The sequence below is a fragment of the Equus asinus genome, chromosome 18 (genome assembly GCF_041296235.1).
Source record: "Equus asinus isolate D_3611 breed Donkey chromosome 18, EquAss-T2T_v2, whole genome shotgun sequence".
In the NCBI taxonomy this organism is placed as follows: Eukaryota; Metazoa; Chordata; class Mammalia; order Perissodactyla; family Equidae; genus Equus; species Equus asinus.
In genome coordinates, this window is record NC_091807.1 from 37,860,832 (window position 1) to 37,875,648 (window position 14,817).

The window sequence follows — 14,817 nt, forward strand, 5'->3', positions numbered from 1 at the left end:
CTCGGCACCACCTGTCATTTCTTTGTTTTTTCCCTCAACCGGTATTTCTTCTGCTCTTAATGGCGACCCCGAATCCTCGCTGCCCCGGCCAGCTCCCGCCAACACCTCCCTTTCCTCAAAGCCAAGGAGGGAAGCAAATGCCACTCCATATCCTTGTTCCCTCTCGCGGGCAGCACCGAGCATTTGGGAGTTGTAACGCGAGCCCTGCAGGGCTGCGTGAGACGCAGCAAACAGTCCTGAAGACTCATCTGAGGAGAGGCAACGTGGCCAAGCTGACAACTGTTTGAGGATGCTGACCCTGGGGCCCGCCACGCCTCCCCGTGAGCCACCCGGGAAAGGACCACGCCGGCCGACACCTTGAAGTGGACGTGGATGTGGTCCCTGAGGACGTCCACACGGAAGAACTTGCGCCCGCAGATCTCACAGGTGTACTTCTTGTCGCCGTGGGTCAGCAGGTGCTTGTTCATGTTGCTCCTGCAGGAGAACACCTGTGGGCAGAGGGACCGGGACAGGAGGCAGCCGTTCACCATTGGGCTTTAGGCTGATAAACACGACTGGGCACAAAAAGTGCAGCAAGTTGCCCCCAAAGTTAAAGTCCCAACAACTCCTGAGTGTCTGAGACCCACACATCGTCACTCGGTGTTAGAACCCTGATCACCTGCGTCATCATTTAACTACGTGCTCACATTACAATACAGATTTATAGGCGAGAGCGTGGGAGACGAAGGAGAGGGAAGCAATTCTCAAGGAACAGAAGGCTAATGCTTTCGTGGGACACTTCAAGGTTTTCAGGTGACTTGGGGCCGACAGCCCTGGGAGGCTAGGTGGGAGGATGACTCAGTGGGGGGAGATGGGCTCCTGGGGAGGGACAGAGGCAGGAGGTGCAGCCAACACCTCAGTTTCCCGAGGCAGACTGGGCTGAAGAAAAGAAGTCACTGGAAGCCATGGAGAACTCAGTTTTAGAAACATGTGTGCTCTTTCACTACCTGCCTGGACCCTCCCTGAGTATCAGTGAGCATGTCGCAGAATAAAACGTGCTTGAATGTCAGCACGGAGCTGGTGGTGTCATGCACACGATCTCCCAAAGGCATGGAGGGGACGTGGGGCCAGCACTGCCCCAGAGCCGGCGGGCAGCGGGCAGGATGACCAGGACACCTGGACACGGGGCACAGGCTCCATCCCAGCGGGCAGCGGGCAGGATGACCAGGACACCTGGACACGGGGCACAGGCTCCATCCCAGCGGGCAGGATGACCAGGACACCTGGACACGGGGCACAGGCTCCATCCCAGCGGGCAGGATGACCAGGACACCTGGACACGGGGCACAGGCTCCATCCCAGCGGGCAGTGGGCAGGATGACCAGGACACCTGGACACGGGGCACAGGCTCCATCCCAGCGGGCAGCGGGCAGGATGACCAGGACACATGGACAGAGGGACATGAGCACAGGCTCCATCCACCCCAGTCCCGTGCAAGGCCAGGCCTGGTCACCGGGGCCCATGCGTATGCTCCATCGCACCAGCTCCCCCACTCTACGATCTCACCAGCCCCAAACTGCAGCTGGAAGTCAGAGGCCCAATGTGGGGCCCACAGGCCACACTACCCTGCTGACTGCTTGCTTTCTGGTTTGAAAAAAATCAGAAAACTTTACATAAAAACACCAGATTTCCATTTTCTCTTGAAAAGGTCAAAAGATTTGGCAATGGTGCCACACGCCAGCAGGATGGGTCGAGTCCCAGCTGGCCATCTGCCCGCGGCCTGTACTTCTCCACTATCTGGAACTGGCGGCTGCTGAGGGTGCACTGTGCCTCCAGGGCCCCAGCACCCAGCTCAGGCAGACTGTGAGTGGCTGAGACAGACTCGGCAACTGTACCCAAACACAGCCTGGCGGTCACGTCCACCCCGCCCCACTGCGGAGGCACAGAGCCCGCTTGGGAGCCCCTCTGGGAAGCTCCCTCTGCAGCACGTGCTCTGTGTACTGCGAGGGACACGGGTTCTAGTCCTGAGGACAGAGCCGACCTCAGCAATTCCCCAGTCGTTGGAGGGGAGTCTGGGGAGCAAGCAGCTGCACTTCCGTCAAGACCACGGAGGTCATGGGCAAAGACCACCACCATTTTATGTGGCAACCTGACGTGGCTTAGACAGCAGTGCCAGGGCAGGGTTCCCAGCCCAGTGCTGACGAATGGCCGCACTGCGGGCCGTGACCCTCGGGGCTCCTGATGGGCAGTACGCTCTGGACATTTAGGGTCTGGTGGCTTTGTTGAGTTGGCCTTCTCTGATGGCCCACCTTGGACAGATCTGCTCATAAGGGTGACATCTTGCCTCGCTCACTCGGCACACCACCACCCACTGAACGTGTCATGGAGCGCCTGTGGCCATGGGCAGTCAGTGCTCTCGCTAGACATGCTCCAGGGGAGACCAGCACTGCGGAGGCTAAAGAAAGCCCTGCACCTCCCGTGTCCTCGGTGTGCTCTGCCTGGTCCTCCACCACAGGGACACGTCCAGGGATGCTGAGGAGCAGAGTGTGAGGACCAGGAGTGGCACAGATGGAAAGTCGTGGCCACAGAGAAACCAGGCTGGAAAGGAGGAACAAGTACTTCTAGGCTCCTTCACCAGAGACCCATGGACAGCCAGAGATCAAAATGACAAGGGCACGAAACGAGCGGATACTGTAGCTTAAGACAGCCCAAGTGTCCGTTTGTACCCGAAACACTTTTTCCCCTCAATGTTCCATGAGTGGAGTCTGAGCTTTAACCTAAGAAACGACGAGCTGTGCATTTAGGGTCCCGACCTCGAGCAGGGGGGATATTACCTTGCCGCACACGGGGCACCCTGACGGCTCCTTCTTGTAGCGGACCGGGTTCTCCCCGCTCGGCTCCAGGTCTTCCCTCTTCACTCGCCTCACTCCTGAAATGCCCGCCCCCAAGAAGACAGTGAATACACACAGAACATGCGCTCAGGCAGTTTCTACTTCAGCCAGGGGCACTTCCAGCCGGACGGGGGATGGACATGCCCAGAGAGTGGGACAAACAAGTGAGCAGTCACTCGTACAGGATGTGTCAGCACCGACCACTGCCCCGATACAGGCTCCTGGGGAAGGGGACAGATGCACAGGCCCATGGGAGGCGGTAACATGGTTCTTGCATCTGAGACATTCGGAAACACAAGGGCGGTGAGTGTTTTAAACTTCATAATGTGGAAGAGTTACAATGAGTGGCTGTGAAAGAAGGAACGTGTGCTCAATCGGAAGGCTCAAGCCTTCCGGGAGATTCTTAGAGATGCCTGTAAGGAGGCAGACACTTTTTATTAAAAAGATACTAGCATTCATCCTTCAAATTAAATCAGTCGAATCGGGATCAAGGTGAAAAGTCAGGTGATGATAAAATCTTTATGGTTTTAAAGCATAACCGTTCCTAATTGGATTGAAACAGACTTTTAGAAGTTCACATGAAACAGGTTATCTCTGAACAAGAGAAAAAGAGGAATTCACTTCTCATGGTCTCTTTCTATAGTGCTGACCTCTTCTGGGACATTCACTGCCGGACTTAACAACGCCCAGCTGGCTGCACATGAGACCACACGGCCTTCTCCGAGGACTCCCGGCAGCACAAAGCGCACCTGGTCTGAACAGGGGTGTAGACTCCACGCCAATGTAGAGGGAAAGACCACGAAACAGCACTGGTTCATTCCCACCGGCAAGTGATCTGAGTTACAGGTCAGCGGTAAAACGCAACCCAGGTGTCTGTTGATCAGCAAACACCTGACTTCTGGCCGCCCCGACGGCGGCTGGCACTTATGGGCCTGTGGGGGCTTCAGAAGCAGGGTCTGGTTCCACCATCCACCAGCCTAGGCAGCTGAGCAGGGTGGGCGTCCCCACCGCACAGGTGAGGAAACCGAGGCACAGCAGCTCGCTCAAGCCCACCCAATCACTAAGTGGGCACCAGGTTTGTCTGGAGAGGCCATAAGCGCACCTCCCAAGGGATCCCAGAGGAAATGGTGGGAGAGCTTAGCAAGCCACGTGAAGAACAGCCAGGTAAAAAGCAGAGGGCAAAACTTATATAGGATGCGATTCCAGTCTTCCTGAAAAAACGCACGGTGACGTGTACACGCACATTTGTAGGGAATAGTCAGACTTTATATGCCACTTTGTGTTCTGACTTTTTTCCAACAAACATACACTTCATTTGCAATTCTTTTTAAAATGATTTTTTTCAACCTTCATAAAGCTTTGGGGGGCCGGCCCGGTGGCGCAGTGGTTAAATGCGCACGTTCCGCTTCGGCAGCCTGGGGTCTGCCAGTTCAGATCCCGGGTGCGGACACGGCACCACTCAATAAGCCATGCTGCGGCAGGCGTCCCACATATAAAAAGTAGAGGAAGACGGGCACGGATGTTAGCTCAGGGCCAGTCTTCCTCAGCAAAAAGAGGAGGATTGGCAGCAGATGTTAGCTGAGGGCTGATTTTCCTCAAAAAACAAGGTGCTTTTGGCTAGTGAGGGCTGGTTAGCAAGAGAGCTGTAGCTTTTAGGGTAAAAATCAGGATTGCCAACACTACAGTGCTAACTTGCAGGGGGTGTGTGTGAGCAGGCTCTTTAGGAAAGTCTCCCGGGCACTCCCGACTCGCAGTGCCCATGGCTTCCCTTCGGGGCTGCGCCCTGCACAGCTCAGGTCTGCCCCGCGGGGTCACCCACACCCCACATCTCCTTTCTGGGTCTCCCTCGTTCCCGCATTGTGCTGCCTCACCCACCCCACCCCAAAACTGAAGTCCACCTTTCTCTCACACCTGGCCTCTCATAAACCCACCACGTGGACAGGCAGCCCCCCTGCCCCCCCAAGCCTGCTACGAACAGCACAGGCCATCGGGGGCCCCAGGGGAAACAGAGAGGAGGAGGAGGAGCGAGGGAGAAAGCCCTCACGGCCCCACCCACAGCGGCCGCCCGGCGCCTTCTGCCCCACACACTTCACGTACTGGAGTTTCCTTCTCTCTGTCATAGCGAAAGCATGTCTCACAATATTAAAGAACTCTTTGAAAGACCGCTTTTAATGACGGCATCACATTCCATCCTACAGAAAGTCCGGGTTTCTTAACTCCTGCCCCGCTGTGGAACTTGTAGGATGTTTCCAACTGTTCCCACTAACACACAACACTATTAATCCCCCGTCAGTACCTCTCTGTGCCTGAGCTGGATTCCCAGAGGAGGGCACCCCACCAGATGGCGGGATGGCCAAACTGCATCCAAAGGGGCTGTGTCAACAGATGCCCCTCCCCGCGGCACAGGGGGCGCGCCCGTCCCACCCCCCAGGGGCTCACCCCGCAGGCAGGGGCGCCCACCTTCCAGGTGCCTCCTCTGGTGGTCCAGCATGACGTCCTTGCGGTAGAACATTTTGTTGCAAACTTCACAAGCAAACTTCTTGTCCCCGTGCTTCTTCTTGTGCTTGGAGAGGTTACTGTTGGTGGAGAAGAATCTGAAACACATCTCACATTGGAACGTCTTGTCATCTGTCCAGAAAGCAAGCAAACACACGGCGACTTTCAGGTAAATGACATCGGATGCGGGCTCAACCTCGTGGCGCGGGAATGGCAACAAGGCACGAGTGACAGCAGAGACGCGTGAGGACCACACCACCAGGAAAAGGCCTCGCCTGCGCCGTTGTAGCCTCTGCCCCAGCACTGGGCTACCCTCGACGTGAAAAGCAAGCATGTAGCTCATCTCCCTTCTCCACCAAGCCATGGCCAGCCCTCCTCCTGCTGCGCCAGGCATCTCACGCAGCATTTGGGCTGATTCCTCGAAAGGAGAGAGGCCTGGGCCCTCGCCTCGCACCCAACCTGCTGCAGCCCCAGCCCCACCTCGTCCGGGCTCAGGCTCAGCCCCCATCTGCCCCTCCAGCCCACCCCTCACGCCTTTCCACAGGCTCCTCCCCACCCGCACAAACAGCCCAAAGTTCTCCCACCTTTAAACTAAACGCTCTTGTTCCCAGGTCCCCTTTAGTGAACACCCCCCATTCAAAGCCCCCGCACTCACTTTCACACACCCCACACACAAGCGGACCCACAACAAAGCCTCCAGAAATACCCCCATCCCCACGTCCCGGCCTCACCCCTCCTCAAAGGCAGCCAATCAAACTGCCCCACTGGAGCCTCTGACAGTCCCCACCCCACTCTCTGTCTCCCTGCGCTCTCTCCCTCCAGGCACCCAGGATGGCCCACCCAGCCCTCCTGGATGCCCCCTGAGCCGTCAGGCCCTGCCCTGAAAGCCTGCTCTGGGTGAGCCCAAACAGCAGGCCCTGGGGCACCCGCACAGCACTGGCCCCTCCTCGGGTGTCTGTCTTTGCCCGACCTGCCTGGCCTCCCCCTTGGTTTAGGGGGTCTCAGGGCCTCACACCCAGCTGATGCCCTGGGCCAGCGCCCTCTCAGTCTTGTGCTCTGCTCTGCTCCCTCCCCCTACAGCATCCTCACCCGCTCCCTGCCCACCTTGTTCCTGCCAGCACATGTAACTGTCCACGGGTTTGTCACACAAAAAGCCCCAGAAGAGAGCCCTCACTGCCCACAGCCCTCCTGCAGCGCCAGTCCAGGGAACCTGCAGTCGCTCGGCTGCCTGGCATAGCTGCCCTCCTCTCCCCTCCCTGTGTCACCGATGCAGGTGGGCATGATGGCATGGGTCACAGTGTGCATCCCCTTCAGAGCGAGGGCCTCAGGATACACCATGTTGTCCTCATTTCTGGGCCCTGGGCTCTAGCCCACTGACCAGCTCTGGGAGTCACTAAACGTCTGCCAAATACACAAATCCCTGAGACCACCCTCAAAGCTGCTATTTTCTACAGTGGACCCGGCCGGGGTTCCCATTCTGCTGCACAGCGCAGCCCCTGGGGCTCGTCTAAGGACCCCCGCCTCCAGGGGCCTCAGCCTGGGCTCTGGTGACATTGGGGCCCATCACTCTCCCTTGTGGGGCTGTCCTGTGCACTGGTGATGCTGAGCAGCATCCCTGGCCTCACCCACCAGATGCTGGTAGCATCCCCCAGCCCGCAGCCAGCTGCGACAACCAAAATGTCTCCAGACGCTGCCTGCTGTCTTGGGAGGCTCAGGCCTTGGTAGTTCTTTACCTGCTCTCAGGGTCCCCATGTGCAGCCCAGGTGGACGCCCAGAGGTGCCCACACGAACCCCTGTACCCGCGTGCATGTGCATGCTGTACCTGTGCTTAACATGCAAAACGTTTTCATGCCCATTTTAGTGGATACACAATGGCCCCTCCAGTTCATTCATCACTATTGACTTCACCATTTTTAGTACTGTAGATAATTTAGTGACCCTTAGTAATGTAGCTTTTTTCCTTCCTGCTAAATTTCCTTAGCGTGGATTCTTAGGAATGGGACCCCAGAGACAAGGGCTTCTGCCATCTTAATTCGTGCAGGGTGGGCCCCTGACAGCACAGCTCCATCATCACCAACACCCCCGCCCAACCTGGGCCCCCTCGACCACCCAGGGGGGCCTCCCTCCAGGCAGGTACTGACAGCACAGGTGGGCCTTCCTCCCAGATAGGTAGTAAGGGCACAGGTGGGCCTCCCTCCGGGGCAGGTGGCTCCACTAGCCTTGGGACCTGACAGCCGTGGAAGGAGCAGTGTTGCCCCTGGACTTCAGCGCGCGCTCTCTCTCCCTCTCTCCCTCTCTCCCTCCCAAAGACAGGACGATGGATGTCTGGAGGAGCCACGTGCACGGGAGGCTGACGGACCATGTTTTGCTCAAGGGCCTGGACATGAACTCTGCTATTCTCTAGCACGGTCAGGACAGCCAAGGGCAGGACAAGGACCATTCAGAGGAGTTACACCAACAGCTCCCCACACCCAGGACAACCGCTGAGCGAGAGCTTGAGAAAACCCATCAGACTACATGTTTCAAAGCTTCTCCCCAAGGTTGTCCAAGTTCTTGGTTTAATGGTCTATGGGAGACACACATTCACTCAACATGAATACTATAAAAAGTGGAACAGTAAGCAAATGAGCCCAGATCCCAAGATTCTCCTGTGTTTTCCACCCAAAACTTCTAACCTTTGAAATTAGAGGGAAATTGCATTTCTGTTCGTGGCTGCTCTGTTATTTCTAAATAATGAAGAGAGATAAATGCCTGGTTTAACAGAACTTTGAGCTGACATGTAGCAAAATGCTGCTTTGACTTCTTTTATTACCTTCTGTTTCATTCGAGTCCAGAGAAACAGTTAAAATAAAAAGAGGACAACTTCTCTTCCTCGACCCTGAGGCTGCCTCACCAAACACCCGACAGGACGGGGACGTCGTTCTCCGCTCTGACGCCCCACCCGCTGCACCACAAGAACGGCGAGGGGCGACACGGGCATCATTGACTCCAGTCTACAAATCCGGCTGGGCTCGTTGACTACACCCATGGACTCAGCTGGTGGATGTCCCCTGAGTCTGGGGACCCCTGGGGTGCAGGGGGCGGGCTGCAGGTGGCGCTGCACGCCGCAAGTGCAGGGATGCTGGGGGGCAGCTGGAGGTCGGGTGGAATGAGACCCACGCTGCCACTGAGAGCCCTGCATGGCGCTGTGCACTGAAGGAAGGAGCCGGCTGTGAAATGGGGGCCCTCAACGCAGAACACACAAACCGAACAAAGGAACAGGCAGACGCTGGGGAGCAGGTGCTGGCCCCCGCGGGGAGGGGCGGCGATCAGCCAGTGTGGGTTAACACTTCTCCGAGACACGGGGTGGAGGAGAAGTAGAACAGAGACACGAGTGATGCACACTGAGGGTCAACGCATCAAAGGTCACCCTGCCGGGTCTCTGATCCCCCTCCTGGGTTGCTGTAGCCTTCTGCCATGCTCCCTTGGGCGCTTCACACCAGGGAGAAGCGCGGGGGCAGGAGGGGGCTTCCTCCGCCGGCTGGGCACCTATGTGGCCGCCTCCTGGCTGCACGCGGGAGCTCTGTGTCGTGCATGCTCACCAGCTGCGAACTCAGCGAGACACACCACCCAAGGCGCTCGCCCAGGCCCGGAGGCCCCTCTCAGCTGCAGGCCCGCCCGAGCACGCCGGCTTTCGACCGCACACGAGCACAACTGGGCTCCATTTCACTCTTGGAGACTGGCAGGCAGAGCAGCCTCAGAGCAGAAACCAACGGTGCAGGACAGCAACGTCGCCCTGCCCTGGACGCTGGCAGGACCGGGGGACAAAGGAAAGCTCAAGGCAAAAGAAACTAATTCCAAAGGCAAGGCGGACTCCCACCCCTCCAGCCACTGCCCCCACCTCTTTATTTATTCCTCGCACGGTCCTAGAACAAATCCTGCACCACTGCTCACCACCATCAGCGAGGACGAGACCCCGTGCTTCACAACAGTCTCAAACGTGGGGCACACACAGCTTCAGTTAAAGACTAACAGGGAGTAAGGAAATAAATGCCTTCTGACACAGAAGTCCCCAGCTGTCTCTTTAGAACAAGTACTGACTGCTTGGCAGCAAAAGCAATGGAGGGAAATGGAAAAAGCGAGGTTGTGTGTGAAACCCCCGTGCTGCCCTTTTTGAAAGGTCCAGCTCTCCGGCCAGGTGTCCGGGCGCCAGGCGGGGGGCGCTCACCTGTCCTGCAGTTGTGAAACTCCAGCGCGCTCTCGATGCGGAAGGTCTTCTCGCAGGTGCCGCAGCGGTACCGGTACTCGCCGTCCACCTGGAAGGGAGGCCGCAGGTGAGAGGAGGGCGGGGGGCGATGCAAGGAGCCCGCTGCCCCGAGGGACCGCCCCAGCGACTTCCAGGAGCCCACGGTCCACCCCGTTTTTCTCTGCTACTCTCCCGCTCAATTAGGGACACAGAACTTTTCACTCTTGCTGCCCAACTGCCCCAGAAAGAGAGTCCAAGTTCAGGTACCCGGACAGCCGGTGCCAGCCTCCTGGCTCTTCGTGCCGCCCTGTCGGCTCCTGGCCAAGTGGGGACGGCCACCTGCAGCCCAGGGCCCACCTCGGACACGTCGGGAGCCGCCAGGTCAGCCCGGTCTGGCTCACTCATGACTCTTGCTTCTCCTTCCAATGTGATCATTCAGTCAATTGTCTGCTTCTCCCCAGCTAGCAAGACCCGGGCCATCCACCCACCTCGTTCCTGCTGTGCTTGTAGGAGACGTGTTGCTTCAGACTCTCCTTGCGGCTGAACAACTTGGCACATTCCTCACATTTAAACAGCTTGTCTCCTGAGGAACCAACCGAGAAAGAGCTGACTCGCCGCTGCTCCAGCGTGTCCAAAACAACGTGCACGCACAAGGCCCTCAGAGCCCTCTCTCCCTCCACCTCGGACGGCAGAAGGGGACCTGGCGATGGGCAGCCCGCCGCTGCCCCCCACCCCGTCCCCATCCTTCCAGGCGTCTCCAACCCTCCTTGGCGGCGGCCGGGGGGGCACTCACCGTGGGAGCGCACGTGCCTGCTCAGGTTGCTGCTGTTCTGGAAGATCTTGCTGCAGATGCTGCACTGGTACACCCGCCGGTGCTCCCCGAGCTGCCGGACGAGCTTCCGCCGGATGCCGTGGCGGCTGGAGAGGATGAGACTCCTCTTGAGGGTGATGGAGCTACTCTGATGATGGGGGAACCTGCCGGGGCCAGACAGGGGGGAAACTGAGTCATCAGAGAAACAAGCTCAAGGTCACAATCATTTTGGAAAGAGCTCATTCCAGATCTCCCCAGCTCACTATGAGAAAGGAGGGAGCGTGCTCAGGCGTCACCCCAGCTTCAGGGGCGTGTCAGATGGAGAGGCACCGTAAACCTACGACGGCATCAGGTAGCTTTCTCCGTACCGGCTACGCATCTCACTGTGTTTCAACTCCGGCCACCAGGAAGCTTGGAGCCCAGTTTGTGCCTCAACTAGACTAACCTTGTCTGCACTCTGTTCTCACTAGGTTTGGTATCTGCTCTGTTTTATATTTTCCCTGATTCTGGTTTTTAAAATTTCTTCTCCCTATTAAATGTGTTTCTGAAGGTAAGCCACCAAAATCCTCTGGGCAATAAGATAGACTATAAATAAATAAATAGGTAACACCATTTCTGACGTTACTTTGCTCTCAGTTTTCAGTATTTCCATAGGTTCCCGGACCATAGCGGACCAGGCACCCTTTGACAACTGGGAGAGGTGCTCCAAAAAGGGCTGGAAGAAAAACTGACACCTGCGTATTCAATTTCAGGGCAAAAATTTACCCAAGAATAACAACGAAAATACAAGCATTTCCATTGTTCACAAAAAAGAAAGAAAAACACAGAGCTAAGGGTTAAATTTAGAGAAATTCAAATATGAAACTGTTTTACCATAGCAGCGTTATTCATAATAGCCAAAAGGTGGGAGTAACATAAGCGTCCATCAATGGAGGAATAGATAAACAAAACGTGGTCTATACACACGAAGGAATCTTATTCAGCCTTAAACGAAGGAAATTATGACACGTTACGACATGGAGGAACCTGGAGGACGTGATGTGAGTGAAATAAGCCAGTCACGAAAAGATAAATGCTGTATGATCCACTTATATGAGGTGCCCAGAGTCACCGATACCTCACGTAAGGTCATCATAGAGATGAAGGTAGAACGGGGGCTGCCGGGGGCTGAGGAGTTAGTGTTAAATGGGGACTGAGTTTCAGTTTGGGAAGATGGAAATGGATCTGGAGATGGATGGTGATGATGGCTGCACGATGATGTGAATGTGTTTCAAATGACAGAACTGTGCACTTAAAAACGGTTAAGATGGTAGGGGCTGGCCCCGTGGCCGAGTGGTTAAGTTCGCGCGCTCCGCTGCAGGCGGCCCAGTGTTTTGTTGGTTCGAATCCTGGGTGCGGACATGGCACTGCTCATCAAACCATGCTGAGGCAGCGTCCCACATGCCACAACTAGAAACTAGAAGGACCCACAACGAAGAATATACAACTATGTACCGGGGGGCTTTGGGGAGAAAAAGGAAAAAAATAAAATCTTAAGAAAAATGGTTAAGACGGTAAATTTTATGTTATGTATACTTTAACACAATAAAAAAAATTTTTTTTAACTGTTTTGACAGTGGACGCCCTATTCAACTCGAGCTCCACGACGTTCCACCCAAGCATATCAGTTTCCCGCCACCAGGAATAAACCAGCCCCCTCTCACATCTTCCCGCTCGGAGGCCCCTCCCCTCCCCAGGGGATTGGCTGACACGGTGCTTCTGTCCCCGGAGACGGTCCCCAGTGCTGGGCCAGGACTCACTTAGGCACTGAACTGGCCTCGCTGGCGGTGGTGGCCAGCTTCCCCAACACCAGCTCCATGATGCGCTCGTCCGGCGTCGCAGTCACGGGCTCATCCGGTGGGACCTCGGTAACGATCTCTGCCACTTGGTCTGTGTGAAGGGGATGGGACAAGCCACGTCACCACCAGGGCAGGGGACCGAACCCAAGCGAACCAACAGGACACGCCCACGGGGACTGCAGCCAGGCCAAGGCTGGAGACACGGCTTGCAAGATTTACACAGAAAAAAACAAAAAAGATGGAGAAACTAGCAATGTTTTAGAATCCACGTATTTACTTGTCTACACAGAAAAGCAAAATGTTATTCTTAACTCAAAACTGGAGTTATACATTGTGGTTCTTTTTTTAAAACGACAGCAATCATAAGTCTATACCAACCCCAAGCAAAACATTTTGATATATAAGGGGACCTGATAACCTAATAAATTAGTCCTGACAGAGGTTTAGAAATATTTTTATCATTAGACAAGCCATCTTGAGTATGTTCAAAAGCAGATAACCATTTTATACAAGGGTCAAATATCAAATAACCACAATACTAGGGACCCAGGCCTGAGCCTCTGGACAAAAGAAATACGGCAAGATTACATTTCACCTACAACGTGTGTTCCTAATGCAACTAATAATTAGTGAAATAATCACTCACTGAGCTTTCCGCCCCCTTCTCCCCTTCTACCTGTTTACAGGGAAATAGGGAGACCGCCCAGGGGGGTTTGAGCCACTCCTCCTCCTACCAGCTCCAAACCGGGAGCCGGCGGCACCCAGAGCAGCAGAAGTGAACTGAGACTACTGTGGGAAGGCCGCGCCTCTGAATTCTCTGTTTTAATTCTGAGAAAGAATAAGGATTTCTTCTCATTCTCACAAAAGAAGTCCTGGGATATACCAGAGAGCAAAAAGAAAAACTGCCCCGGGGTCAGAAAAGAAGGCAGGGAGGGGACCCGTGTCTGAGCATCACGCCTGGTCCTCACGTGTGAGGCCCACCAGGAACCCGCTGGCGCCAGGCAGTGCTGGCAGAGGCTGCGTGAAGACCAAGGGGACAAGACCTTGCAAGACTGTGCATGGAGAAAGCGGGTCAAAGTTCCCTCCAAACTCTGCTGAGGATAGTGTATAATCAGAGAACAAGCTTAGCCATGGCCTGGAAACAAGCTATGTGCCCATGCACAGGCAATGCGGGAGCAGACGGCGGGGTGTTCACACGATGAACCAACCCTGCTCGGCAGCAGAGGAGAAGGGGCACCCAGAAACCTACTGTGGACGAGGCTCACCCCATAGGCCACGTGCAAGACACTGGCCACAGAAAGAGTGCCATCCACGTGAAATCCCAGGATGGGAAAGACCACTCCATAACAAGGAGGGAAGTGGCTGGGGGATGGAAACGTTCTCTGGTCTGATTAGGGTGCTGGTTACACAGGCGGACCCATCTGTCAAAGTCCAAAATTCGCACACTTTCTGGTGCGAATTGTATTACATGTAAATCGTACTCTAAAAGCACTGATTTAGAGAAAGAGAGAAGGGCTTAGATTCCATCTCCATGTGGTCTCTCTAGGCTGAAGTTTCCCACCCAGCAGAGTGGAGACATGGCCTTGGGTTCCTCTCTCCTCCCTGGCAGTTGTCTTCCAGGACCATCCCCCACCTGCTGGCTCTTCTCCCAGGACCAGCCCCCAGCTGCTGGTTCCTCCCCCAGGACCACAGCCCACCTGCTGGCTCCTCTCCCAGGACCAGCACTCACCTGCTGGCTCTTCTCCCAGGACCACCCCCCACGAGCTGGCTCTTCCCCAGGGCCAGCCCTCACCTGCTGGCTCCTCCCCCAGGACCACCGCTCACCTGCTGGCTCTTCTCCCAGGACTAGCCCCCACCTGCAGCTCCTCTCCTGGAACCACCCCGACCTGCTGGCTCTTCTCCCAGGACCAGCCCTCACCTGCTGGCTCCTTGCCTTCAACGATGACCAGAGGCTGCTCTGGTTTCGACACTTTGGGTTTCCTCCCCCTTCGAGGCTTTTTCTTGTGCTCTTTGGTGGCACTGACGCTCTTGGGGACAGCCGGAGGCTCCCCACGGGGCACGTCGGGCTCCTTCTCGGGGGCTGCTTCGTGCTGGCTGATGGGGGGAAGGCTTTTGGCTTGTTCCAAGTGACCCACCAGATGCTCTGCAGGAGAGGGGACAACCACAAGGAAACAAACGAAGACGCTGAGGAAGAGGTCAGCCCACCCCCCTTTGTCTGTTTTTAATTTTATTTGCTAACAGTGTGCCCTTTGCATAGCTAAACCAACTTTATTTCCACTGCTTTTGAAAAATAAAAGCATTCCCACCGCACCAAACATGAGTACTATTTTAAAAAGTGAATTAGCAGACAGAAGCTGAGCGGGTTCACCGTGAACACAGTTTTGTAAAAACTAAACGTGTGCATGCACATGTAGGTGCAAAGAAAAACGAAGGAGGGAGACGTCAGAATACTCATGTGGTCCTTGCCAGGTGGGGACGTTACAGGCAATTTTAATTTTCTTTAAGCTCATTTGTATTTTCTAATTTTTCTATAATGAATATGCAATATAATTACTTAAAAACGCAGCCTCTAAGGAG

General features: G+C 55.5%; 1 protein-coding gene across 3 annotated transcripts in view; it reads right to left on the bottom strand.

Moving 5' to 3' along the window:
* Window positions 1–14,817, bottom strand: part of PRDM15 (PR/SET domain 15) — a 70,984-nt gene that overhangs the window by 23,010 nt on the left and 33,157 nt on the right. For all 3 annotated transcript variants that reach the window (XM_044750894.2, XM_044750895.2, XM_044750893.2), the window contains exons 7-14: window positions 14,159–14,383; window positions 12,202–12,331; window positions 10,385–10,566; window positions 10,080–10,174; window positions 9,574–9,661; window positions 5,331–5,498; window positions 2,814–2,908; window positions 357–488 (exon numbers count right to left, since the gene is read on the bottom strand). In XM_044750894.2, coding sequence (XP_044606829.1) covers window positions 357–488; window positions 2,814–2,908; window positions 5,331–5,498; window positions 9,574–9,661; window positions 10,080–10,174; window positions 10,385–10,566; window positions 12,202–12,331; window positions 14,159–14,383 — 1,115 coding nt within the window. The remainder of the gene's footprint in view (window positions 1–356; window positions 489–2,813; window positions 2,909–5,330; window positions 5,499–9,573; window positions 9,662–10,079; window positions 10,175–10,384; window positions 10,567–12,201; window positions 12,332–14,158; window positions 14,384–14,817) is intronic.